Source organism: Panthera tigris, chromosome X (genome assembly GCF_018350195.1).
Source record: "Panthera tigris isolate Pti1 chromosome X, P.tigris_Pti1_mat1.1, whole genome shotgun sequence".
In the NCBI taxonomy this organism is placed as follows: domain Eukaryota; kingdom Metazoa; phylum Chordata; class Mammalia; order Carnivora; family Felidae; genus Panthera; species Panthera tigris.
In genome coordinates, this window is record NC_056677.1 from 98,585,525 (window position 1) to 98,610,656 (window position 25,132).

Consider the following 25,132-nt stretch of genomic DNA (forward strand, 5'->3'; position numbering starts at 1 on the left):
AGTATCATATGACTTCACTCATATGAGGACTTTAAGATACAAAACAGAGGAACATAAGGGAAGGGAAGCAAAAATAATATAAAAACAAGGAGGAAGACAAAACATAAGAGACTCATAAATATGGAGAACAAACAGAGGGTTACTGGAGGGGGTGTGGGAGGGGGGATGGGCTAAATGGGTAAGGGGCATTAAGGAATCCACTCCTGAAATCATTGTTGCACTATATGCTAACTAACTTGAATGTAAATTAAAAAAAAAAAAAAAAAGGCTCCACGCCCAGTGCAGAACCCAGCATGGAGCCCAATGTAGGGCTCAATCTCACCACCATGAGATCATCACCTGAGCTGAAATCAAGAGTTGGACACTTAACCGGTTGAATCACCCAGGAGCCCCTTGAGTGATTTAAAAAAATTTTTTTAAATATTTATTATTGAGAAACAGAGAGAGACAGAGCATGAGCAGGGGAGGGGCAGAGAGAGAGAGGGAGACACAGAATCTGAAGCAGGCTCCAGGCTCTGAGCTGTCAGCACAGAGCCCGATGCGGGGCTTGAACCCACAGACCGCGAGATCATGACCTGAGCCAAAGTTGGACACTTAACCGACTGAGCTACCCAGGCGCCCCATCCCCTTCAGTGATTTTTAATTAAACTTTGGGGGACTCTTGTGGAGAGGTTGGCAAACATTTCTGAATTTCTTTGTATGCCAAAAAAAAAAAAAAGCTAAACTTACAAACATAAAGCTCTTCATGACACCACTCAGATCCTGCATCGAATTCATCAATACAAGTCAGCCAGCACTAAAAGGAACACAGTATTCTTTTTTTTTTAATGTTTATTTGGGGGGGGTAGGGCCAGAGAGAGAGGGAGACACAATGTGAAGCAGGCTCCAGGCTCTTTGCTGACAGCGCAGACACAGCCTGATGCGGGGCTCAAACTCAAACCGTGAGATCATGACCTGAGCCTAAGTCAGAAGCTTAACCGACTGAGCCACCCAGGTGCCCCAGGAACACAATATTCTTAAAAAATTAAGGGGAAATTAGTGGTACCTCATCACTAGACTCTGTGATTTTGGTAACCTTCCTAATACAGGTGTGCCCTGTTTTTTTAATTTTTTTTTTTTTTTTTACCGTTTATTTATTTTTGAGACAGAGAGAGATAGAGCATGAACGGGGGAGGGTCAGAGAGAGAGGGAGACACAGAATCCGAAACAGGCTCCAGGCTCCGAGCCGTCAGCACAGAGCCCGACACGGGGCTCGAACCCACGAACTGTGAGATCGTGACCTGAGCCGAAGTCGGATGCTTAGCCGACTGAGCCACCCAGGCGCCCCAGGTGTGCCCTGTTTTAAGAAGGCCCAAATGCGCCTGGGTGGCTCAGTCGGTTAAGTGTCCGACTTCGGCTCAGGTCATGATCTCACGGCCTGTGAGTTTGAGCCCCGCGTCGGGCTCTGTGCTGACCGCTCAGAGCCTGGAGCCTGTTTCAGATTCTGTGTCTCCCTCTCTCTGACCCTCCCCCATTCATGCTCTGTCTCTCTCTGTCTCAAAAATAAATAAACGTTAAAATTAAAAAAAAAAAAAAAAAGAAGGCCCAATTAGGGTGCCTGCGTGGCTCAGTTGGTTAAGTGTCTAACTCTTGATTTAGGTTCAGGTCATGATCTCATGGTTCATGGGATTGAGCCCTGTGTTGGGCTCAATGCTGACAGCATGGAGTCTTCTTGGGATTCTACCTACCTCCTCTTGGGATTCTCTCTACCTCCTCTCTCTCAAAATAAATAAACTTCCCTCAAAATAAATAAACTTGAAAAAAAAAGCCCAAAAGAAGGGTGCCTGTGTGGTTCAGTTGGTTAAGTGTCCAACTCTTGATTTCGGCTCGAGTCATGATCTCACAGTTTGTGAGTTTGAACCCCATGTTGGGCTCTGCACTGACAGTGTAGAGCCTGCTTGGGGTTCTCTCTCTCCTCCCCTCTCTCTGTCCCTCCTCTGCTGTCTCTCTCTCAAAATAAATAAACATTTTTAAAAAAGCCCAAAAGATGAGTTTAAATGCATTACAGCAAAATCTGGGCACTATAAATCAGATTGGATACATACGCAACCTTTTAGCTACATGAAAAGAAAAAGGGCAAGGGGTCTAATCTGTATTTTCCTCCAAACTGATTGTTTTCATTTTGAGGAGGAAGATCTAGTGATTAAATTCACACAAGGAGATGGCCTAGGGCCTGCTAAAAGTCAGGTTGCAGTTTCCACTGCATTCAAGATACCCAGCAAGATAAATAACTTTTAGAAGAAACTTCAAATTTTCTCTCATTCACATCTCACCCAGTGGGTCTAACATTTCTGGAATTGGTTAGACCTGTGTTGTTCATTATAGTAGCCACTAGCCATATGTAAAATATATTCACAACCATGATCAATTTTCATTAAACTTTCACTCTTCCCAATTCTGTCCCCAATAACAGAGCGAGGTTAGGGTTACAGTTTTTGCCTATTGAGTGCACAGTGATCAAAACTGTAACCGTGACCTCAGTAATACTATTTTCTATGTTACTGATTCAGATTTTATCTACAAGACTGGGTACAAATAAGTTCAAAGACACAGCATATTATTTATTTTTCCTCTTTTTATTTTTTTTTAACGTTTTTTTATTTATTTTTGAGACAGAGAGAGACAGAGCATGAATGGGGGAGGGTCAGAGAGAGAGGGAGACACAGAATCGGAAGCAGGCTCCAGGCTCTGAGCCATCAGCCCAGAGCCCGACGCGGGGCTCGAACTCATGGACCGTGAGATCATGACCTGAGCTGAAGTCGGACGCTTAACCAACTGAGCCACCCAGGTGCCCCTATTTTTCCTCTTTTTAAAAAAAATGTTTATTTTTGAGAGAGAGAGAGAGAGAGAGAGAGAGAGAGAGAGAGAGAAAGAGGCAGAGAGATGGAGACACAGAATCTGAAGCATGCTCCAGGCTCTGAGCTGTCAGCACAGAGCCTGACGTGGGGCTTGAACCCACAAACCGTGAGATCATGGCCTGATGCAGAGTCAGATGTTTAATTGTGCCACCCAGGTGCCCTGAGGCAGCATATTATTTAAGACAAATAATATTTTATAAAGGAATACTTGTGTATAAAAATACAACCAAAAGCATCAATTTGGTTTATTTCAAAAATTTTTTAAATTTTTTATTAAAGTTTTTTTAATGTTTAATTTTGAGAGAGACAGAGAGAGAGCACGAGCTGGGGACGGCAGAGAGACAGGGAGACAGAGAATCCGAAGTAGGCCCCAGGCTCTGAGCTCTCAGCACAGAGCCCGACGTGGGGTTCAAACTCATGAACCGAGATCATGACCTGAACCGAAGTCAGATACTTAACCGACTGAGCCAACCAGGTGCCCCTAAAAATTTTTTTAAGTAATCTCAACACCCCATGTGGGGCTCAAACTCACAATTCCAAGATCAAGTTGGCATGCTGTACCAACTGAGCAAGCCAGGCACCCCTGAAGAGCATCCATTTGGTTTAAAAAGCAATTGTTACCTGAGGCGCCTGGGTGGCTCAGTTGGTTAAGTGTCTCACTTCAGTTCAGGTCATGATCTTGCAGTTTGAGCCCCGTGTAAGGCTCTGTGCTGACGGCTCAGAGCCTGGAGTCTGCTTCAGAATCTAGGTCTCCCTCTCCCTCCCCTGCTCACACTGTCACTCTCTCTCAAAAATAAAATAAACATTAAAAAAAATAAAAGCAATTATTATCTTAGCACCCACTAGGAAATCAAACAATGGGATGCATTCTTTGATATATTTATTACAATTACACCTTAATATACTAATATAATTGAAGCTGATAAATGCATAATTAAAAAAATATATTGTTGGGGCACGGTTGACACTTCTAAATTTTTTTTTTACCGTTTTTATTTATTTTTGAGACAGAGAGAGACAGAGCATGAACAGGGGAGGGTCAGCGAGAGGGAGACACAGAATCTGAAGCAGGCTCCAGGCTCTGAGCTGTCAGCACAGAGCCCGACCCGGGGCTTGAACTCACGGACTGCGAGATCATGACCTGAGCCGAAGTCGGCCGCTTAACCGACTGAGCCACCCAGGCGCCCCACGGTTGACACTTCTAAACTGGGTGTCACACTCAGGGTGATACTGTTTATCATTGTACTTACACCAAACATGACTTGATCTGTATTAATTGCATCTGAGACCACATATTAGGGTGCTCGATAAAGAGATTTTTATTATTTTTAAAAATTAACAATTCTTCATTTTAACCAAAAACCCCAATAAGGAATATCAGATCAATTGTTAAAAAGTGCTTTACACACCATTCTGATGATCAATAATAATTTGAAGCCCGAGGCCCTCGAGGAAATTCTTTCTGGTTTGCAAAAGCTGTGGGAGACCATTAACATCATGAGGCCAGTTACGGCAAATATTGATCTCTAAAATGTCATGGTCTCACACCCTATGGGGGGCGGGGGCTTATGGATCTGACTTAATATAGCATGTGCAGGCCTGATTATAGGACAAATCAGTTCCAAGTACTTCACACATTTATAAGCACAAGAACTATTATATCCACCAGTGGATAAAGCTTCTGTGTAGCCACTGAAATTAGGCAAATGGTATGGTAATCCAAGGTGACTGGTGAGGTTAAGGCCTCCACACCCAAAACCATTGGATAGGATGCAACTATGAACATGGGAAAAATCTCAGAATTTTAACAGGTAAAGAAAAACCAAGGCAGACTCTACTGCCAGATTACCAAAACAAGTTCTTCAAAGACTTCCAAAGAACTCATCCGCCCAGCAGCAGTAAAGAACACTCAAGTATTTTTATCTAAACCACAGCCAAGAGCTTGATAAAGTGGGAAACAACACAGTTAAATGTTAAATGAAATTAGATTCTTCATAGTGACCACTCCTATTTCAGTATCTGCACAGAGAAGTAGAAGAGAGTTACACTGAGCTTGTGTATGCTGAAGAGTGCCACTAAATTAGCTCCTGGTGAAATTATTAACCTTTATAGATCATTTTCACTTTTTCTCCCAGGGACGCAATTCCACTTTCACTGTAACATTAGTTGGGAACATTTATTTCCTTTGTGGCTTGGTTGTGTATTTTGAGAAAGCAATCCATGGGCCCTTGCAAAAGTTCAGAACATATATCAGCATTACAAGTAATGGAAACACATAGCTGAAAGTTTTAATCACAAATTCACAACTAGAGATTTCATTCACGTATCTTAGAAAGCTAAAAAGACATGTTAAATTTTTTAACGGATCAGCAAAAATATGTGCCACAGATTCATAATTTAGAATTTATCACATAAATATAATATTTATAAATATCTTTTATTTGCAAAATTATTCTTAAAACATTTCTTTCCAACATGTTTGACGTTTTCACATGTGTATTAAGGGGAAAAAACCACCCTATTTAAAATGTACCACTAAACTTTAATGTGCCATTAAACCAGTGCCACCAAAGTAAAAAAAGGAAAAGAAACATACTGCTGTGTTGGACATGCAGTTGTTACTGCAAATAGTGACAATACCTGTCCTACATGGTGATTGTACACATGCTCTTCTTTCACTTCTCAGTCATTGTCAGAACCATTTGGAGGTAAGAAGACCAATGCATCATTGAAAATATGCCCAAACGCCCTAAGACGGTATACTCCATACATCATCACATGCATCTGATTAGGAGTCAGTCCATTAAAAGTAACAGCCATATCCGAACAGCATCCTTCTACCACCAGGTTGGGGTGATTAGTCATTGCCTCTTTAATAAAAAGCCCAATGGATTTGGTATTAAATACATCTTTTCCTTCAGAATCTTCTGCATTTTCTGCAAACACTCCAGCATATTTCAGGCAGACTGCTAGCTGCTTATCTTCAGATATCTTCCAAATCATCCCTCCCTGTTCAGGACACTTTTCAGGGATACTGAGAAGGCTGTTAAGCCTTTTCATGGATTCTATACTTAAGACAATGCCTCCTTCCACACTCACGTATTCAAGGTCTCCAGATTTTATAGTGTGGCCTAGATAGAAAGGTTGTGATGGATCCTTTTTTAACAAAAAATACTTTAAGTTTTCAATAATAGCAAATGTAGAGGGGCGTGCAAGGAAGAACCAGTTGTATTGGTCTCTGTATTTATCAAAGGCATATTTGTAAGCTTTTCTCATCATCAACCACATGTCATTTGTTTCCATGTTAATTGACTCAAACACTTTAACATTTTCAGAACTGAAGAATTCTGCTTTGTCACAGTGTTTGGTCCAAGTCTCCTTCACTGCAGCCCAAAGACTCACATCTTTGGGTTTTACAAGAATGATACAGTATACTCGAAAGCTCTTACTGAGCTCCATGCGTTCATCCTCTGAAATCTTCGAGATATCTTCTTTATTAGGAGCTTGTAGGTGATGATGCTCATGGTGCATTCTGTTTCCATGACCAATCCTAATGTGTCCTAGCATAGTGATCAAGGCACAGAAAATGCTTCCGAGCATCACACCCTTCAAAAATGAACTGCTTTCAGAAAGCATTTTTCCTATAAAGAAGAAAAAAGATCCTTAGGATACTTAATAGAAAAGGATTAGTCTAGTGATTTGATTTGGTATGCCTTATAGACTTACATTTTGCTCTTAACATTAAAAAAAGTTCCCAAGTTTGAAATCAAGTTAGTTGCATAGAATACCAAGAAGTCTAAGAATCTTTAGCTTCCAATGGTATCTGATTACTGTTCTGTATAAACTGGAACTTTCCAACAACACCTCTATGCACTAGAATTTTCTGGGAGGCCATTTTTGCACTTCTTCTACGGGGATTTAATTAACTAAGTACTAAATCAAAACATTAACTCTAAAAATCAATGTTGTAGAGGTTGTCAGTCCGTCATTCTCTTTAAAGGAATTTCACTTCACAAGCTTGCTTATATTATTTAAATATTTCTGTAGATATGAAAGGACTTTATATCAAAACCTTAAATTGAACAGATAGAACCACCTATAATTAGCAAATCACCAATGACATCTGTGCTAGCATTTCTGTTCTTAACCTAGTGCTTTATTTAACTGATGGCTGCTGTCCTTAGGTGTTCTGAGTACATCTAAATCAAATTTCTTGAGATTGAAACCATACATGTTAATATTTACTCTTTTGCTCCTAAGACTAAATGGTTTCTGATACAGTAACCCAACTAACTGATGTAATAAAAGCCCATAATGAAAATAGTTAAATTATTTAGATGAGAACTGACTCAATATAGGCATATCTGGAGAACCATTAACCAACATCTTTATTGCCTCCAAAGGCATTTTCTTATTCTGGAAGTAAAAAGAGAAAAGTCTACACTTTTATTTCAATCAGAAATTAAAAGAAAAGCCAACATTAAATACAACTGTTGAGATTTCCCAATCTTCTATCTTCACAAGAAATGTTCTACTGAGCTACTTAGATTTTTCTCTTTGTCTCTTAAAGCTGAAAGAAGCCTTAGAAGCCACCTAATACCATTTCTCTCACTTTACAGATAGGGAAAGAGAGGGTCTACAGAGGTTAAGTAACTGACCCAAAGTCACACAGTCAGTGGTAGAACTAAACCAGCAATCAGATCTCCTGAGATCAGTGTAATGCTTTTTCTATTACAGAATAGTGATCTGAACAGTGCTTCTATTCATACTGTTGAAAATTTAATAGATGGGTTACTGGATAACCTTGTTTTCCTACAAATGAAAAAAATATGGGATTTGTTAACCGTAATTGACATTTTGCACCCACGATCAACATCCTGCTAGAAGGAAACCACCCCTTTGGTTTTCTTCTAGAGGAAATGGACTTTGACTTCTACTAGGACAAGGTGTGGAATAGTTTGACAGATGTAATTCGTGAGTGGGGGAGGAAGGGTGAGCAAAGAGGCTGGACGGTTTTCCTATGTCACTCACAGAACTTGGTCAATACACAGCTCTATGAAGAAAGAGAACTGACAGAAAATAAGCTCTGCTTAGTATCAGAATTCTCAGATGCACTCTAAAAGTAATTTATATAGGATTTTGACACTTCATATTATACAATTTTCATTATTTCTAGCCAATATATGATAATCCACACGTGTCTCTTAGTTTGATAATAGCATATCTAGATCAGAATTCTTCCTGATGGGGATACTACTCATGGATCATTTGCATAAATTATTCTAAGGAGATTTTTTTTTTCCATCAGGGGAGGCAAAAAAATGTAACACTGAAGATGTACATGATAGGATATTTGTTGCAGAGGAGAGGGAAACTTAAAACTGCACACAGGCATAAATGAAGCAGAAACTCCCAGAGTGGTTTCTGAGATGGCATCTTTTTAGAAGGTGAAAGTGGCTGGATGGAGTATGGAAAAGGGAGAAGAACGAAATAGAGAAAAACGAGAGGGAGGACGTGGTCACCTCAAAACCCCACTGAGGGGCCAAGGCAGCACCTCCAGGAAGGCAGTTCTCGGTCTCCCCGACTAACTACTGCACCCCCAACACCTGCCCGGGGATCCGGCGTGGAGCATGCTGGGAGTGGGCCAGGGCCCAGGCCTTCCCCCAGGAGAGGGGCGGGGTCGATCCGCTCCGGGGTCCGCGCAGGGTGCGGGCCGACGCCCCAGCACTCACCCGCGTCTACAACGGCTCAGGGGCGGGAAAGCGCAGCCGCGCACGGCTTTCCTCTCACGTTCGCGCGCCACACGCTTACGCTCCTGGTCGGGCTGCTCTAGCTGCAGGCGGTGTTCTCTCGTTGGTTTCGCTAAAGGTGGGGAGGGCCAGGAAGTGAACGCCGCTACGGCGCGGGTAGCGGGGCGGGGCGGGGCAAAGGAACCCGCGGCCAGGCGGAGCGGCCGGCCCGGGCTGACGTCGGAAGGGCCGGCACGCACGCGGCGCTCCTTTATTCCCCGCCTCCCGCGGAGTTCACAGAAGCGCGTCTAGCTGGCGTGACCCGCACGCTTGCCTGTATCCAATGGGACGCCCGGAGGCGTGCGTGCGTAAGAGCCGCTGACACCTCCCGCCTCTTCACCTTCTTGGCGTGGAAACCGCGAGAGTGAGGTAGAGCATCGCTGCTGGCAGCGCTTGTGTCAGGTTTCTCGGTGGTTTCTCTCACGTGCTCCTGCATCGTTGCACCTTCATATCGACGAGAGGGTGCGCCAGCCCGTATTCCTGGGCTGGGACCAAAGTGCAAGCCACTGAAATATTCCTCGAATTATGAGGGCAAGGATTTTCTGTGGTTATTGGAATGGCATCTGAAGCCCCACTGACTGGAATCCAATCCTGTCTTCACCGCGTCCTTTGGTATGCTGGGAAAGTTACTTCACCTCGCTATGCCTCAGTTCCCTCCTTTGTAAAGTACAGAAAATATCACAGTAGTGCTAGGAGATTAAATGAGTGCATATGACTCCGTTAGCAAAAGACCAAGCACAGAATAAGCATTCATTAAATGTTGGCTATTACTATTATTCATCCCTGTATCACTGGCACCTCGCTTAGTGCCAGCGCACAGTAGACAATACATGTTTGTGGAATTAATGAATGTTAGAACTACAAATGAGACTAGGACCAGAAAGGAAAGGAACTTCCTAAAGGCCACACAGTAATTAATGTTGGAAGTGAGACTAGAATCCAGGTGTCCTAATTACAAGTGCAGAACTCTGTTAAACACATGATCTTTTAAAATTCTTTTTTTTTTTTTTGTGGTAGCGAGGGTTTTTGCTAAAAAACACAATTTACCCCAAATATTTAAAATGACTAGGTTCCATCCAGATAACATTGAGTGGTGACTGTCTTGGGTCTGAGTTCCTAAAGATAAATGTTTTGAGTATTGACAGTGACCCAGTTTAAATAGACTGAAGGTTTCCTGAGGCACCGAAACAACAAATAGATATTAGGCAACTACTATCCTAACAGCACTAACCTAAATTCTGGAGATACAGTGGTGAACAAAATTGGCCCCCTGCCTTCATGGAGCTCTTAGTTTTAGCAGGGAAGAAAGACATTGAACAATTCATTACAAATAATTATAGTGGTGGTATGTTCTGTGAAGGAATACAAAAACAAGTTTTAGAACTGGAAAGGAACTTAAGACGAGTATCTCCACTGTGTTTTGTTAAATGCTATATATTGTCATTGTCACATATATATAAACATATGTATGTATATATGGACATACATAGTTCAGTGAAACAAGTTGCAGAATAATGTGTATAGTATGATTATACCGTGGTCTAAACAAAATTTTATATATGTGTGCATGTTTGATCTGTATGAGCAGGGAGAGTTGTGGAAGACTGGGCAGGCTGTTAATAAGATTACATCAGGAGGTTGAGGTGGAGGTGATTAGCTTTGTCTTTCTACATCCTTGTAATGCATTGTTTCACTAGTTATAATAAGCATTTGTTACTTTTGAATTTGAAGAACAGCAAATAAAGGGATCTTCAAAATGAGAGGGACAAAGAGTAAAAGGAAAAGTTACCAAAAAAAGTACTGTTTTAAGGACAGATTGACATGGCATTTAGAATTCAGAGACTGACAAAGTGACAGTTTAAAATGCCACTTCTGGGGTGCCTGGGTAGCTTAGTCTGAAGCATCTCATTTCAGCTCAGGTCATGATCCCAGGGATCATGGGATTGAGCCCTGTGCTGTCAGTATGGAGCCTACTTGGGATCCTCTCTCGCTGTCTCTGCTCCCTCTCTCAAAATTAATAAATAAACATTAAAAAAATGCCACTTCTTTCTAGTACAGGAAGGTATGCCAAACTGGAACTACTGATAACAGGATGCTTTGAAGGAGAATAAACCATGGGATATTTAACATCAAAGGCACTGTTATTGAGAGGTTGTCCAAGAACCCAGTTCTCTACTTAATGCAGAGCTGAAATACACTTAATCATTGGAAGTGAAGTTAGTAAGGTGATTGACTTGTAGTTAGGTGATTGCATTTTTAAAACACCATTCCACAATGTAGCCCTAATTTAAAAATACATGCAAATAGTATCTATTAAAATTAAGAATATTTATACCCTTGGCTCAGCCAACCCACTTATAATCTCTCTCCCAGAAATTAAAGGCCCAGAATGTAAGGCTAAATGTTTTGTTGTCTTATAACAGCAAAAGTGGGAAACATCCATCAATAAGAGAATGGTTGAATTAGTTATAGGGCATCCATGCAGTGGAATATTTAGCATAAGATAAACAGTTTATTTCACTTACCTACATTAAGCACTTCACTAAAAACATTAACCTGAACCTTATGCAGGTTGCTTTTGAGTTTGGTTGCCCTCATGTACCCAGCATGTAAGGCAAGATTGCATTTAAAGCTGATAATGCTGCATTTTTTTCTTAAAGTTTTTTTTTACATTTATTTATTTTTGAGAAACAGAGTGAGACAAAGTGTGAGCGGGGGTGGGGCAGAGAGAGAAGGACACACAGAATCTGAAGTAGGCTCCAGGCTCTGAGCAAGCGGTCAGCACAGAGCCTAATGCGGGGCTCAAACCCACAAACTGTGAGATCATGACCTGAGCCCAAGTCGGATGGATGCTCAACTGACTGAGCCACCCAAGTGCCCGAATACTGTATTTTTGATAAAGACCTCTTGTCAAGTGCATGGATTATTCAGCATGGGAAGTCATAAATTTCTAGTATTTGGCGATTTACTTGCATGTGAGCACTAAAATTTTCTAAATCTGGGGGTGCCTGGGTGGCTCATTTGGTTAAGTGTCTGACTCTTGTTTTCATCTCAGGTCACGGTCTCACGGTTCATGAGTTCCATGCCCCGCATCAGGCTCTGCGCTGACAGTGCGGAGCCTACTTGGGATTCTCTGTCTCCCTCTTTCACTGTCCCTCCCCTGCTCGCTCGGTCTCTCTCAAAAATAAATAAATAAAACTTTAAAAATAAATAAATAAATAAATAAGTAAGTAAATAAATAAAAAATTCAAAATCTGTCCAAAGGCCTTTAGGAAATTAATCTGGCTTTCCACAACAGTTCACTGGAGTAGTAAATATTGAAGAAAACCTAAGGTAGATTGTTTTCTGCATAACATCTTTTTGGAGGGTTAAAAATGTTTCTATGTTTACCAAAATTAAGTACCTGTAATGTATGTACCTCTTCTGCCCAGAGTTTCACAACTCTTCGTCCTCAGTAAACAAATTCCCTTGTCTGGGCAAATTCATTATTGTTTCCATTTGAGTATAGTTGGTCCCTAAACGAATCTAATTTGTGTTTTCAGGCATATTCATGCTTGTAATTTCATTTCCAAAATGCTTTTCCACTTGATGGCCATCTGAGAGTTTTCTTAAAAAAAAAACACAAATGATTCACCTGCCAACAGATACATATTAAGTATTAACAGTATGTCAGTCACTGTGCTAAGTATTGTTTCTTTTAAAAACTTTTATTAAGGGAAATTTCAAACACATTCAGAAATAGAAGAGTGTAATGAAACCACATGTAGTTTTTTTTTAAATATTTTGTTTTTAAGTAATCTCTACGCCCAACATGGGGCTCAAACTCAGAAGCAAGAGTAGTGTGCTCCACCGACTGAGCCTGCCAGGTGCCCCTGAAATCACATGTACTTTTTAAGGAAGCTTCAATGTCATGAGTTCAAAGCCAGTCTTGTTAAATCTATACCCCTTCTATTTCTCTCCTTTCCAGATTGTTATGAAGGACCTTCAGGACATCATATAATTTCACCCAAAAACATTTCAATGTGTATCTGTAAGAGGTAAGAGCTTCTTTAAAAAAAAACCCACAATACAACTAGACAACTGAAAAATTAATTCCTTAATATAATCAAACATCTAGTGTTCAAATTAATATGTTTCTCTGTTCTTTGTGCTTCTTATAAATGGGTAGTTAGATCTAAAGTAGGATTGTCAGATTTAGCAAATAAAAATACAGGGCACCCAGTTAAGAGTGAATTTCAGATGAATAATGAATACTTTCTAGAAAAAGTATATCCCAAATACAATGCATGGGACATACCAAATATTGCATAGGACATGCTTACACTAAGAAAATTATTTGTCGTTTAACTAAAATGTGATTTTAACTGGGCTTCCTGAATTTTATCTGGCAACCATAACCCTAATCTAAAAGCTTTGTTTGATTAAGGTTCAGTTTGGGGTGGGGTGGGGGACAAAATTAACTTCAGGAGCCACGTAATGTCTGGTTTTCTCTGTGATGATAGCTGCATTGATGCCCAATGCCTAGATCTGCAGTTCATTAGGGTCATAATATGGCGATCTTCTAATTTTCCAAGGCATATTTTTTCCACTGATTTTTATTTTTTAGCTTTTTTTAAAAGTAAGCTCCTAATCCCAACTTGGGGCTTGAACTCACGACCTGGAGATCAAGAGTTGCAAGTTCCACCAACTGAGCCAGGCAGGTGCCCTTCAAGGCATATTTTTAAGAGGAACTTTGGTGTGGTGATTAAGAGGTCAGTCCTGAATCATGCATAGGAGAAAGACTTGGCTTGAGCTTTGGGTCAGCTGCTTTCTGGCTGTGTGACCTAGGGCAAGTTAGTTTGCTCCTCTCAGCCTTAGCTTCCTCATCTGTAAACCAAGGCACATTGTAGTACCTATGTCATAGGAGTTTGTGATGATCAAATGAGTTAAGGTATGTGGAGGATTTAGAACAGGGCCCAGCACACAAAGTAGATGCTCATGAAAGCTAGCCCTTATGAGACTCTTGAAGAGTTATGTACTTTAAAATTCGGCATTTTTTTAATATTAGAAACTTTAAATCCTCCATTCAACAGTTAGGTCTTATTTTCACATTAATAAAAACAGTAAAGATTTATTGAGTGAATAGTGTCTCATATTTGTCCAATGCTTTGCAGTCAACAAAGGCCTTCTTCACATATATCCATTCTCATTTGATCCTCATAGCAGCCTTTTACTTGTTTATTTTTTAAACTTTTTTTAAAATGTTTATTTTTGAGAGAGAGACAGACACAGAGTGTGAGTGGGGGAGGGGCAGAGAGAGAGGGAGACACAGAATCTGAAACAGGCTCCAGGTTCAGAGCTGTCAGCACGTAGCCCGATGTAGGGCCTAAATCCATGGACCATGAGATCATGACCTGAGCCAAAGTCAGATGCTTAACCGACTGACTGAGCCACCCAGGCGCCCCTTCATAGCAGCCTTTTAATTGGAAGGACTGGTGTTATCCGTTTTTTACATCTGAAGAATTTTGGGTTTACGGATATGATTTGCTTAATGTGTAACACAGCTAGAAAGTCATACAATAGAGCAGGGACCGAGTCTTAGCCCAAGACTCTTTTGATGGAAAACATTGAGTAAAACTGTGTGGTCCTCCCTCTGTGCAGCGTTTTCATTTTTTGGCTCCAGTGACATCTGCTATCTTGTTTTCCTTTTCAACTTTTCATCTGTTTCTCAAACTGCTCCCTCCCATCCCCATCCCAGGGGTCTCTTTCTTTTCTTCCTGAATGTAGTTGTTCGTCAAGGTTCTATCCTTGGGCCATTTTTATTGCTGTATTCTCCCCTTATGATATCTACTCAGTAGTTTCATTTATTCAAATATCATTCACTCGGGGAAGATGATTTCTAAATCTGTATTCCTGGCCTTTACCTCTTCATTGAGTTTTGGACCCCAAATTTCGGTTGCCTGCTTGATATCTCCATATGGCTGTTTTAGACAGAATCTTGCATTCAGTTGATCTGTTTATCTGGTCCTGCTTTTAACCAATCAACTATAAATAAACAAGGAGGACATGAGGAAATTTGAATACTTACTGATGACATTAAGTATTTGATGGCATTAAAGGCTTAATGTTAATATTTTAGTTAAGATAATTGTATGTGGCTATGTGAAGAGTATCTTTTAGAAATAGATACTGAAGTGTTTATGGATGGTATCGTATTTATGGGATTTACTTTGAAATAATCCAGTTGGGGAAAGGGGAAAGGAGGACTAGGTAAGGCTCTTGATGAACCGAGATTGGCCGTGAGTTGATAATCGTTGAGCTGGGTAATGGGTATAGGGCTTTAATACCCTATTCTCTCAGTTTTTCTCTATGTTTGAAAATTTTAATTATAAAACATTTGAAAGATTAAATAGGTCCCAAACCAAATTGATCAACCTTGCCTACATATCCATCTCCTGACAGTCATATTCCTATTAATGTCACCTATCTTCCCAGTCACTTATTATGAAAACCTAAAGCTCTCTTGGTTTCCTCCTCCCTGACCTCTGCATCCAACCAACTGGTAAGTTAGGCTGAAACTCCCTTCACAGTGAATCCTGTTTCAATCCTTTCTTTTCCATTCCAACTGCTACTATTCTACTAAGTCCTTCATTACTTCTTGGCTAAATTGGTGTCATAGCATTAATACATTTCTCATTTCCAGTCCCTCCTCACTTGGTATATGTAAAGCATCTAGCATAGTGCTTGGTGCTTAGTCCCTTCTCTCTTTTTCCTGACTTGTGAATTCACCTTCCTTGCTCCTGCTTAACCCTATGATGACGTCTCTCTTCCCTGAGAAGACTGTCCCTCTCTCTCTTTCAGCATTGCCTTCTTCCCTATCCCACCTGGATCCTGCAACCTCACTGCTGCCTCCACTCCACCCCCAGCTGCCATGCTTTGTGGAGGAAGTGTGTGTCTCTGCATAAAGACTGATTTCTCACTTCCAAAATTAGATATAAGAGCAGGATTTTTCCTAGCTGTAGGTGAGGGGGCCTTTACATACAGACAAAACAGGCATACTAAGTGTGAGTAAAAGAGAAGCAGGTCTCAAAGCTGCCTCTTTTCCCCCCCACCAGCTCAGTGGGGAAGAAAAGGGAGAATGTCTGGTTTAGGTAGATCAGCTTCTAGAGCCAGGCAGGGGCAAGTAAATGCTGGCGGCAAAGAAGAGCTGGGTGGAGAATATTCCAGCAAGTGGGGGGCTTCTTGAGGAAACACATCTTGCCTAGTCTGGCGAAGGGAGGAAGAGCACGAACTGCCTCCACTGGGTCTCAGAGGTGTCACCTCAGCAGTATGGATTGGGTGAGGGTCACGTAACCCAGGCCCAACCGAGGAAAATGGCTGCAGAACTCTTGTTTTTGGCAGCCTGGCTGGGTGTCATTCTGTCTGTAATGGAGAGCAGCCGGGCATCCAGGGCTGGGCTGATCAAGCACAAAGAACTTTTATCCTTTAAAAAGAAAATGCTATAAGTCAATCACATTCTTACATTTTAAGCATAACACTTGCAACTAAAACCAAAGTGCCATATTATAATCAAGATGCATCCGCTTATTTTATATTTAAGGCCCACAGGCTTCAACTAATTTAGGGGACCATCTGCTGAGGAAGAGAGAAAGTCTAATTACAAAGTGGCATTTGTTTGCAGGCTAAGGCCTCAGAAGGGTTTGTCCTGGGGACCTCAACAAATGTCCTGTGCCCGTGCCCAGTGCTCCCAACCCTACCACTTAGGTAGATAGAGCACAGCTTTGGAGTCCGATAAGATTCAATTCTTCCTCCAACATTCACAGCCTGGGTACCTTGAGCCACAGGACTTCTGAGGTTTGAGTTCCCTCACTGTCCTCATATGTAAAATGGGAATTCACATACCCGCGGTTGTTGGAAAGATGAAAGGAGATCAAGTGCCAGAGGCAGCCTAGAACTACCACTTCCTTTCCTGTGACCCATAACTTCATTCTCCATCTTATTCCCTCTGAGCCTTGCTCTTGCCTTCTTTGCTTCATACCCACTTCCATGTGCATAGACCCCAGGCATGCTTTTAAATGGATCTTTGAATAAAAGATAAAAAAAAAAAGAATTTTGTTTGAATGCTGTCATTTGTTCACCTCCCCAGAAGGTAGAGGAGTGAAATGGAATTGCCTTGGGACACGGGTCAGAAGGCAGTTTTGCCTGTCGTGTAGTGTGCTGAACAAACGTGTTCTCAGAGTCCTCCTGTCCTGTGGAAAGGATTAGATCAGTCAGCTGGGAGAGGTGCTGGTTGCAGCTCAGAGGTGGGGGTAGCCGGGGAAGCAGGTTGGTTAGAGATGAGGAATCTGGGAATGGGGATGCTTTTAGATCTTAACTAGACAACTGCTGCTGAGGTGACAGCTTTATTTCAAGTGAGAATATGAATTTGGCTGTATTCCTAGTGAGAACCTAATGCTCAAAATCTCCTCTAAATCAAGAAACAAAATTAAAGAGTGATGACTGAGATTGGCAGAATGTAATCGCTGCAGCTGAGTAACAGATACCTGCAACTTAATTGCATTGTTCTCTATCCTTTTGTGTATATTCAAAAATACCCAAAAGTAGAAGGTTTTTGTTTCTGTGACAAGTGTGGGACAATAGAGGTCACTCAAGAACTGGGAATTTTGACTGTCATGTCAGAAAAGCTAGTAGAAGATATTTGGACCAAAAGAATTCCCTAGGGGAGATGTGATTTCTATAATGCTTATCTAGTGAACTGCATTTATTTGAAGGATTAAATAGCATGCAGATAAAATATTAGGTGGATAAAATATAAATTGACCTCATGAAACTTTTGGTAAGATATCCCAACCACTGTTTTTTAGGGAATTCAGTTGCTATAGGATTGTGACCCTCTTTCCTCTGAGTAGATACTGCCTGAGAAATAGGAAACAAAGGTAGAGATAAAGGTGGTTAGGGATATTATTTTGACATTTCAAAAGCATGATTTCTTAGGGATGGGGAGTGGCTAGTTTTTCAAAAAACAAATCTTTACAAAAGATCCAAAGGGAGGAATGCACAGTGAAATCTCCAAGTGGAAGATTATATGAAAGTGTTCTTGACAATAAAAAGCATAGCTGATGGGAATAAGCTATAAGGAAATCTCATAGCCATGGCCCCATTACTGAATGACCTAAAGACCTTTTATTATAGGTAACGTACACGTGTGTTTGACACTAGAGTAGTTACTGGGATTGATTGTGTTACTCAGGAGACCAAATCTTACCCCCTGCTAGGACTGGCATTTTGGAAGGTATAGGCGGAGACTCTAAGGGACACCCATAATCCATTCTGTTGGGGCTGGCACTGGGAGAGAGTGTAAAGCTAACATCGAATAGGGAAGAAAAATAGTTGGTCCTCAGAGACTTTCCTTCTTCTTCTAGGGAGAGGGTTGATCAGCCTGCTGACAGTGAAAAAATGAGTCAAATGACTCCTTGTCAAGAGGTTTTCCTTTCTACGTGAAGGAAGGAAAATGAAAATAGCAAGTTCTTACGGTGGTGATGGTCGCAGAACAACACATTTCAGGGTGACAGCTGAAGAGGCAAGGTACGCTCCTGACAGGATCAGCTACATAATTTGCAGGACCCAGCGCAAAATGAAAATGTAGGACCCCTTATTCATGAATTATTCAGAATTTCAAAATAGTGACAATAGAGTATTAAACTAAACATGGGCTCTTGTAAGCATGGGGCTCTGTGTGACAGCATCGGTTGTATGCCCATTAAGCTGACCTTACTCCTGCTGCCCAGGAGCAGTGATAGCAAAAATTCAGAAGGCATTAATGGAAAACTATAAAGCAGAAAATCAAGATAATCTAAAATCCCACCACCTGGAAATAACTGTTGTTTTCATTTTGATATATATCCCAGAGATTTTTCTCTATCTCTATATATCTATATCTATATAATATTTATGTGTCTATATATAGACATGTATTTATATGATTTTTATACTATGGAAATGGTATACATTCTTTTCTGCAGCCTTTAAAAAAATTGTTTTAAATGTTTATTTATTTTTGAGAGAGAGACAGAGCACAAGCAGGGGAGGGGCAGAGAGAGAGGGAGACCCAGAATCTGAAGCAGGCTGCAGGCTCTGAGCTGTCAGCACAGAGCCTGATGTGAGGCTCGAACCCAAAAACCACGAGATCATGACCTGAGTGGAAGTCAGATGCTTAACCAACTGAGCCACCCACGTGCCCCTGTAGCCTTTTTTAACACTTAACCATATTTTAGAGAGTTTTCCATGTAGCTCATTTCAATCCTATTGTATAGAGGTTCCATTTAACCAAACCCTATTGTTGGGTGTGTGAGGAGTGTTGAGTTCTTCATTATTACAAATGATGCACACTGAATATCAGTAAAGCTGAGTGAGGATGGAATAAATTAATCAGTGCAAAGCACTTCACAGAGTACTTAGCAAAGAGCAAGCTCCTTATAAATGTTTATGTTATTTTTATATTGTCAAATAGCCCTCTATATAAAGATGAACTAATTTACATTCCCAACCACAGGGTGAGATGGCTTGGTTTCCCTAACTCCTTGCCAGTTTCAATTTTTGCCTTTTTGTATTTCTTTCTTGGTAAATGGCCCCTTCATGTTCTTTGATGGTTCTCTTCTTGGATTCCTCATTGCTTTAAAATTTTTAATTGATTTCTGTATTGGGCTATCAATCCTTTGTGATATGAATAACAAGTACTTTTTTCTCTAGTTTTTTTTAATTTTTAAAAATGTTTTATTTTTGAGAGAAAGAGAGAGAGAGAGCGCGAGCAAGCAAGAGTGGGGGAGGGGCATGGAGAGAGCGGGAGACCCAGAACCCGAAGCAGGCTCCAGGCTCCCAACTGTCCGCGTAGAGCCGGATGCAGGGCTTGAACTCAAGAACTGTGAGATCATGACCTGAGCCGAAGTTGGATGCTTAACCAACTAAGCCACCCAGACGCCCCTCCTAGTTTTTTTTAATGCTTGATTTTGTTTGCTTTAACCTTACAGATGTTTTTCAGTTTAATATGGTGAAATCTGTCCCATCTTTTCCTTAGGATTTCTGTCTTTGCTGCCCTCCTTTAGAAAGTCTTTTGCCACAGAACAGGCTTAGAATTCAGTGGTGGTGAAGCCTTTCCCGCCTTATATTAACTCCATCAGGTTTCCTCTGAGGCTTCATTCTTCCTGGGCATGGTTTTTCAAATTGTATCAATGGAGTTCACAATACTAGACTACTTTAAATGTGTATGGGGGTTGGTGCCTGGGTGGTTCAGTTGGTTAAGCATTGACTTCAGTTCAGGTCATGGGCTCAGGTCATGATCTTGTGGTTGGTGAGTTTGAGCCCTGATTTGGGCTCTCTGCTGTCAGCACAGAATCTGCTTCGGATGCTCTGTCTCCCTCTTTCTCTGCCCCTCCTCCGCTCATGCTCTCTCTCTCTCTCTCTCTCAAAAATAAATAAACATTAAAAAAATGTATATGGGAGGGGAATACTTTTATTAACTTTAAATCTACTTGTGAAGACACAAGATATATATATTAAAAATGAGTATTGTCTATCTTCTTCCAACCCAGAAAACACTTTTGCTCTTTTTATATTTTCTGCCTTTATTTGCTTTCTAGGGAGAGTTCTGTCTTTACTGGAGCTATTCTTTTGGGGATCCAACCAAAGATAAATTGAATTTCAGATATATTTATTTGGGGTTAGAAGGATATATTTATGTGGTTTGCTATCATTTCGGCATATAGTTAAGTTATTGGTGCCTGTACCAGTGTAGAAATGACTTATAGGAATACTCTTAAAGCAGTAAGTCTAAAGTTTATTTAAAATTAGTCATTACATGAGTGCCTGGGTGGCTCAGTTGGTAGTGTCTACCGTGGTTTTGGCTCAGGTCATGATCTCACGGTTTGTGGGATTGAGTTCAGGGCTCAATCGGGCTGTGAGCTGACAGTGCAGAGCCTCAGAGTCTGCTTGGGATTTTCTCTCCTCTCTCCTCTCTCTCTCTCTCTCTCTCTCTCTCTGCCCCTACCCCTACCCCCACACTCATACTCACACATCTCTCTCTCTCAAACATTAAAAAAATTTAAAAAGATTAGTCATTACGTAAAAAAACTTGACATAGCCTAAAATCACAGTTTACATATAAAAGAAATGATAGAGGTTTGATAGAGGTTTCCCCAAATTTGACAACAATCCAGAATATCTACATGACATTAATCATTGATGGGTTGGGAAGCCGGAAGAAACTTTTCTAAAGTCTTAGGAAAAACTAAATTGTTTCCCTCTTCTTTCAATAAGACATTATAGTCCAAAAGTGATACCTGATGAAGAGGTAATCAGAAGATATGCAGGGAAAGGATATAGAAAAGGTAGCAAGGAGTTGTACCAGTTAATACAATGAAAAATATAATGTTTGTAAAAATTTTGTCATGTTTGTGGGTTTTGTCAGTTTTTAAAACTTGTAATTTCTTGTCATTTAATGTTTCATTTTAAGTAAATGTTCAGGATTATACCTCATTTTACACTTTTTAAAAACTTAAACGAAACGGCATAAGCTTTAGGCCCCACAAAGGCTGCATCTGCCATTGCCTGTGCAGTGACTATTGATGGTGATTTAGAGTGTTTCATGTTACAGAGGACACTGGCCTGCCCAAGCTCGCATAGATAGTCGTAGAACCAGGATCCAACCCCGAGCCTGTAAGGCTTCAGGGCTTTTTCCCCCCACTTTCCAAAACTGTCTTTTAAAAAAAAGCTTATTTATTTTGAGAGAGACAGAGACAGTGTGCATAGGGGAGGGGCAGAGAGAAAGGGAGGCACAGAATCTGAAGCAGGCTCCAGGCTCCAAGCCGCCAACACAGAGCCTGACAGGGCTCGAACTCACGAACCGTGAGATCATGACCTGAGCCAAAACCAAGAGTTGAATGCTTAACCGACTGAACCACCCAGGTGCCCCCAAAACTGTCTTCTTTTGGATGAAAATGTACAGTAATCAACCCAAATTATAGTAATAATGATAATCTACTGGCCTCTTCTTCAGGGCCATACTCACAGTTGTCACTGAGGGCCCACTGCATTAATACTACATCAGTTGTGCTCTTTCTGGCTTTCACCAGTCCTGCTTTTGGCAACACTACTATCGTTTTCAGCTATTTTGTTGATGTAAAATGTGGTTGTCAGCACCTGGGCTGCCATGGTCCCTTTTTCTTCAAGAAAGGTAGACCCCAGAGCATACACTGGGATCATGCCAGTTCTCAGCTTGGAGGAGAACAGGGACCTCTGGGTCATACCCTTACAATGTTCCAGTATGAGTTTTTTTATGTTTATTTATTTTTGAGAGACAGAGCGAGAGTCAGGGGTGGGCAGAGAAAGAGGGTGGGAGAGGATATCTGCAGTGGGCTCTGCGCTGACAGCAGCAAGCCCGACTTGGGGCTTGAACTCAGAAACTGTGAGATCATGACCTGAGCCAAAGTTGGATGCTTAACTGACTGAGCCACCCAGGTGCCCTTCCACTATGAGATTTTAAACTGCAGCCCTCAGTAGGGCAGGTGGAGGCCAAAATAAGCATTTTGAGGGCCTGTGAAGAAAAGTGAAGCAGGGCTCACCTTCTTGAGTTAGAGCTGACTTGGCTTCAAGCCAGCTTAGGGAAAGCATTTTGCAGGTGTCCTCTCACTCCCAGAGACCGAGCCTGTACTTGCTTTACTCCTTCCTCCCCACTCTCCCCACTTAGCTATTAGTTCAACTCTCTCCCATAAAGGAAATGCCCTTTCCTCAAACAATTCGCCTAGGCCTGCCTTCAGCTCCAAAGCTCTGCCTTCCAGGACATCAGGTACCCGAGGGTGTTGTCTGTAATTGTTCACTTTGTGCTACAAACTCAATTTTCAAAATTGGATCCCAAGTCTCATGAGCTGTCAGACCTTGCTTGGCAAATGTGATGGTTATCCTCACCTCTGGGTCTTTATGACATAGCACAGATCTGAAGTCTTCAAAACTGGCATCAATTTGTAAAAGGTCTCGGTGGTGGAAGACAACATGTGCTAAAACAGAACTCTGAGTGAGGCAGCCTGCCGATCTCCAAAAGCTCAAGAGGAAGGGCTCATGAGAGCAGTTTGGGTGAAAACTGCTTTGTTTATTTTGGTGGGGGTGGGGGGTGGGTTGTTTCCCACCTCCTACAAGGGCAGCTTTATTTTGATATGCAACATAGTTGTGCCCCAAGCACAGATCTTCCCGACTGCCAGGCCCCGGTATTTTGACCTGCCTTCCTCTCCCTCTTCAACTCAGGTGTGCTCCAGTTCTGACCTGATCACCCTGAGCAAACTCATTGAGGGGTTTTGCAATCTTTGAACAATCCTTCAGCCAGCTCCTGTAGTGTCTGCTGAATCCCCTTAATGTTTTAAAATGTTGGGACCTGACCAGTGATATTTCTAGAGTCTGCCCATCCCTTCTTGTGATTTTATATGTCCACTGTATTTTATTGAGGTCTGGCAGGCCTGGCATTTGTGAAGGGACAGTTTTAGGCTGTTTCCCAGGTGATTCAGTAATATAAGGAGCCATTGTTCTCCAGAGCTCTGCCAAACATAATTATGCCATCTAAACATATAAGCACCTCTAGGTAATTCATATCACCAAATGCTTTTTCCATCAAACTCTTCAAGGTGTCTGTGGCTCCAAAGATGTGTGGAGCAGCCTTTCAAATAGGTAAAACCTCACAGAGCAGATGAAAGCTGTCTTCTCTGGCCCAGTCAGACATAGGGATTCAGCAATAGCACTTCTCAAACATAGTGCTGGAAATTACTGATTCCCTACCATGCAGTCTAGAGGTTAATCTGGACACAGAACTTTCTGTAAGGTGGAGAAAGATAATGGAAGGTCAGTACCACTGTCCTGCACCTAAGTCCCCTTGCCAGCCTGAGTCTGCTCTCTTCTATCATGAGCTTTCCTTCTTCCCCTCTCCATTTTTGTTTATTCAGCTAAATAGTAGTTCTTAATCCTGACTACCTAGTATAATCTGTGGAGTTTGTTATAAATTTTTTTTAATGTTTATTTATTTTTGATAGAGAGACAGAGCACGACCGGGGGAGGGGCAGAGAGAGAGGGAGACACAGAATCCGAAGCAGGCTCCAGGCTCTGAGCTGTCAGCACAGAACCCGACGTGGGGCTCAAACTCACAGACTGCGAGATCATGACCTGAGCCGAAGTCGGACGCTCAACCGACTGAGCCACCCAGGCACCCCTGTGGAGTTTGTTATAAACATCTATCCTTGAGTCTCACCCTCCCCAAGACATCCTAACATTTTCTAAACACCTAGTCTATGCTAGGTCCTATGCCCTGCGCTAGGAGGAGAGGCAATTTAGTCATGATCCCTGCCTCCATGTAGTTCATAGTCAAGGGGCAGAGACAAATACATTAAAATGTATAATTCACAGAGAAAATATGGTCTAACTCCATATTCTTTCCTTTCTTTTAAAAAAATTTTTTAATGTTTGTTTATTTTTGAGAGACAGAGTGAGTGGGGGAGGGCCAGAGAGAGAGGGAGACACAGAATCTGAAGCAGGCTCCAGGCTCCGAGCTGTTAGCACAGAGCCCCGTGTGGGGCTTGAACCACGAACTGTGAGAACACGACCTGAGCCGAAGTCCAACGCTTAACCGACTGAGCCACCCAGGTGCCCCATCTTTCTTTCTTTTTTAAATGTTTATTTTTATTTTTGAGAGAGCCAGAGTGTGGGCAGGGGAGGGACACAGAGAGAGGGAGACAGGATCTTAAGCGGGCTCTGTGCTGTCAGCACAGGGCCCAATGTGGGGCTTGAACTCACAAACTGGGAGATTATGACCTGAGCCAAATTCAGACACTTAACTGACTGAGCCATCCTGGTGCCCCTCCTTGGTCTTTTCTTAATCTAGCTTTTTTTCCTCACAAAACTGTGCCTGTATTAGTAAGGCAAACATAGATTCATTCAACAAGTCCTGGTATATAGGAGGAGGAGGCTTTCTTGGGTTTTTGGATGACATAAATTAAAAATTAAAAAAAAATAGTAAAATGTGAATGTCCATAGAAATTTTATTTGTAATAGCTCAAAACTGGAACACGGCCCAGATGCCCTTCCATGAATGAATGGTCACACAAACTAGTATATCCATACCTTGAAATACTACTTAACAAGAAAAAGGAACAAACTATTGACACTTGTGACAACCTGGGTGAATCTCTAGACAGTTATTCTGAGTGAAAAAGGCTAATTTGAAAAGGTTATAACTTGTGTGAGTCTATTTGCATAACATTCTTGAAGTGACAGAATTATAGTGATGGAAGGCTATTTAGTGGTTGCTAAGGGTTGGGGAATTGGAGAGGGAGGGAGGTAAGTGCGGCTATAAAAGGGTAACACGAGGGATCCTTGTTGTGATGAAAATGTTCTTTATCTTGATTGTGGTGGTGGTTATGCAAGGCTATATGTATG

At 41.5% G+C, this 25,132-nt stretch overlaps 1 protein-coding gene and 1 long non-coding RNA gene across 3 annotated transcripts in view; one reads left to right on the top strand and one right to left on the bottom strand.

Moving 5' to 3' along the window:
* Positions 1-5,315: 5,315 nt before the first annotated feature.
* C1GALT1C1 (C1GALT1 specific chaperone 1) lies at positions 5,316-8,830 on the bottom strand. 2 transcript variants are annotated; one of them, XM_042975005.1, is made up of 2 exons: positions 8,630-8,830; positions 5,316-6,538 (listed from the first exon to the last, which is right to left on the bottom strand). In XM_042975005.1, the coding sequence occupies exon 2, from the start codon at positions 6,531-6,533 to the stop codon at positions 5,580-5,582; it is 954 nt and encodes a 317-aa protein (XP_042830939.1). In that variant the 5' UTR covers positions 6,534-6,538; positions 8,630-8,830; the 3' UTR covers positions 5,316-5,579. The 2 variants fall into 2 exon arrangements, with proteins under 2 accessions (XP_042830939.1, XP_007076298.1); XM_007076236.2 differs by lacking the exon at positions 8,630-8,830 and adding an exon at positions 8,420-8,606.
* A 231-nt stretch (positions 8,831-9,061) lies between these two features.
* The window catches only part of LOC107179062, a 31,729-nt gene continuing 15,658 nt past the window's right edge, over positions 9,062-25,132 (top strand). Inside the window, exons 1-2 of the long non-coding RNA XR_001509599.2 lie at positions 9,062-9,298; positions 12,654-12,723. This is a non-coding gene — a long non-coding RNA (uncharacterized LOC107179062). The remainder of the gene's footprint in view (positions 9,299-12,653; positions 12,724-25,132) is intronic.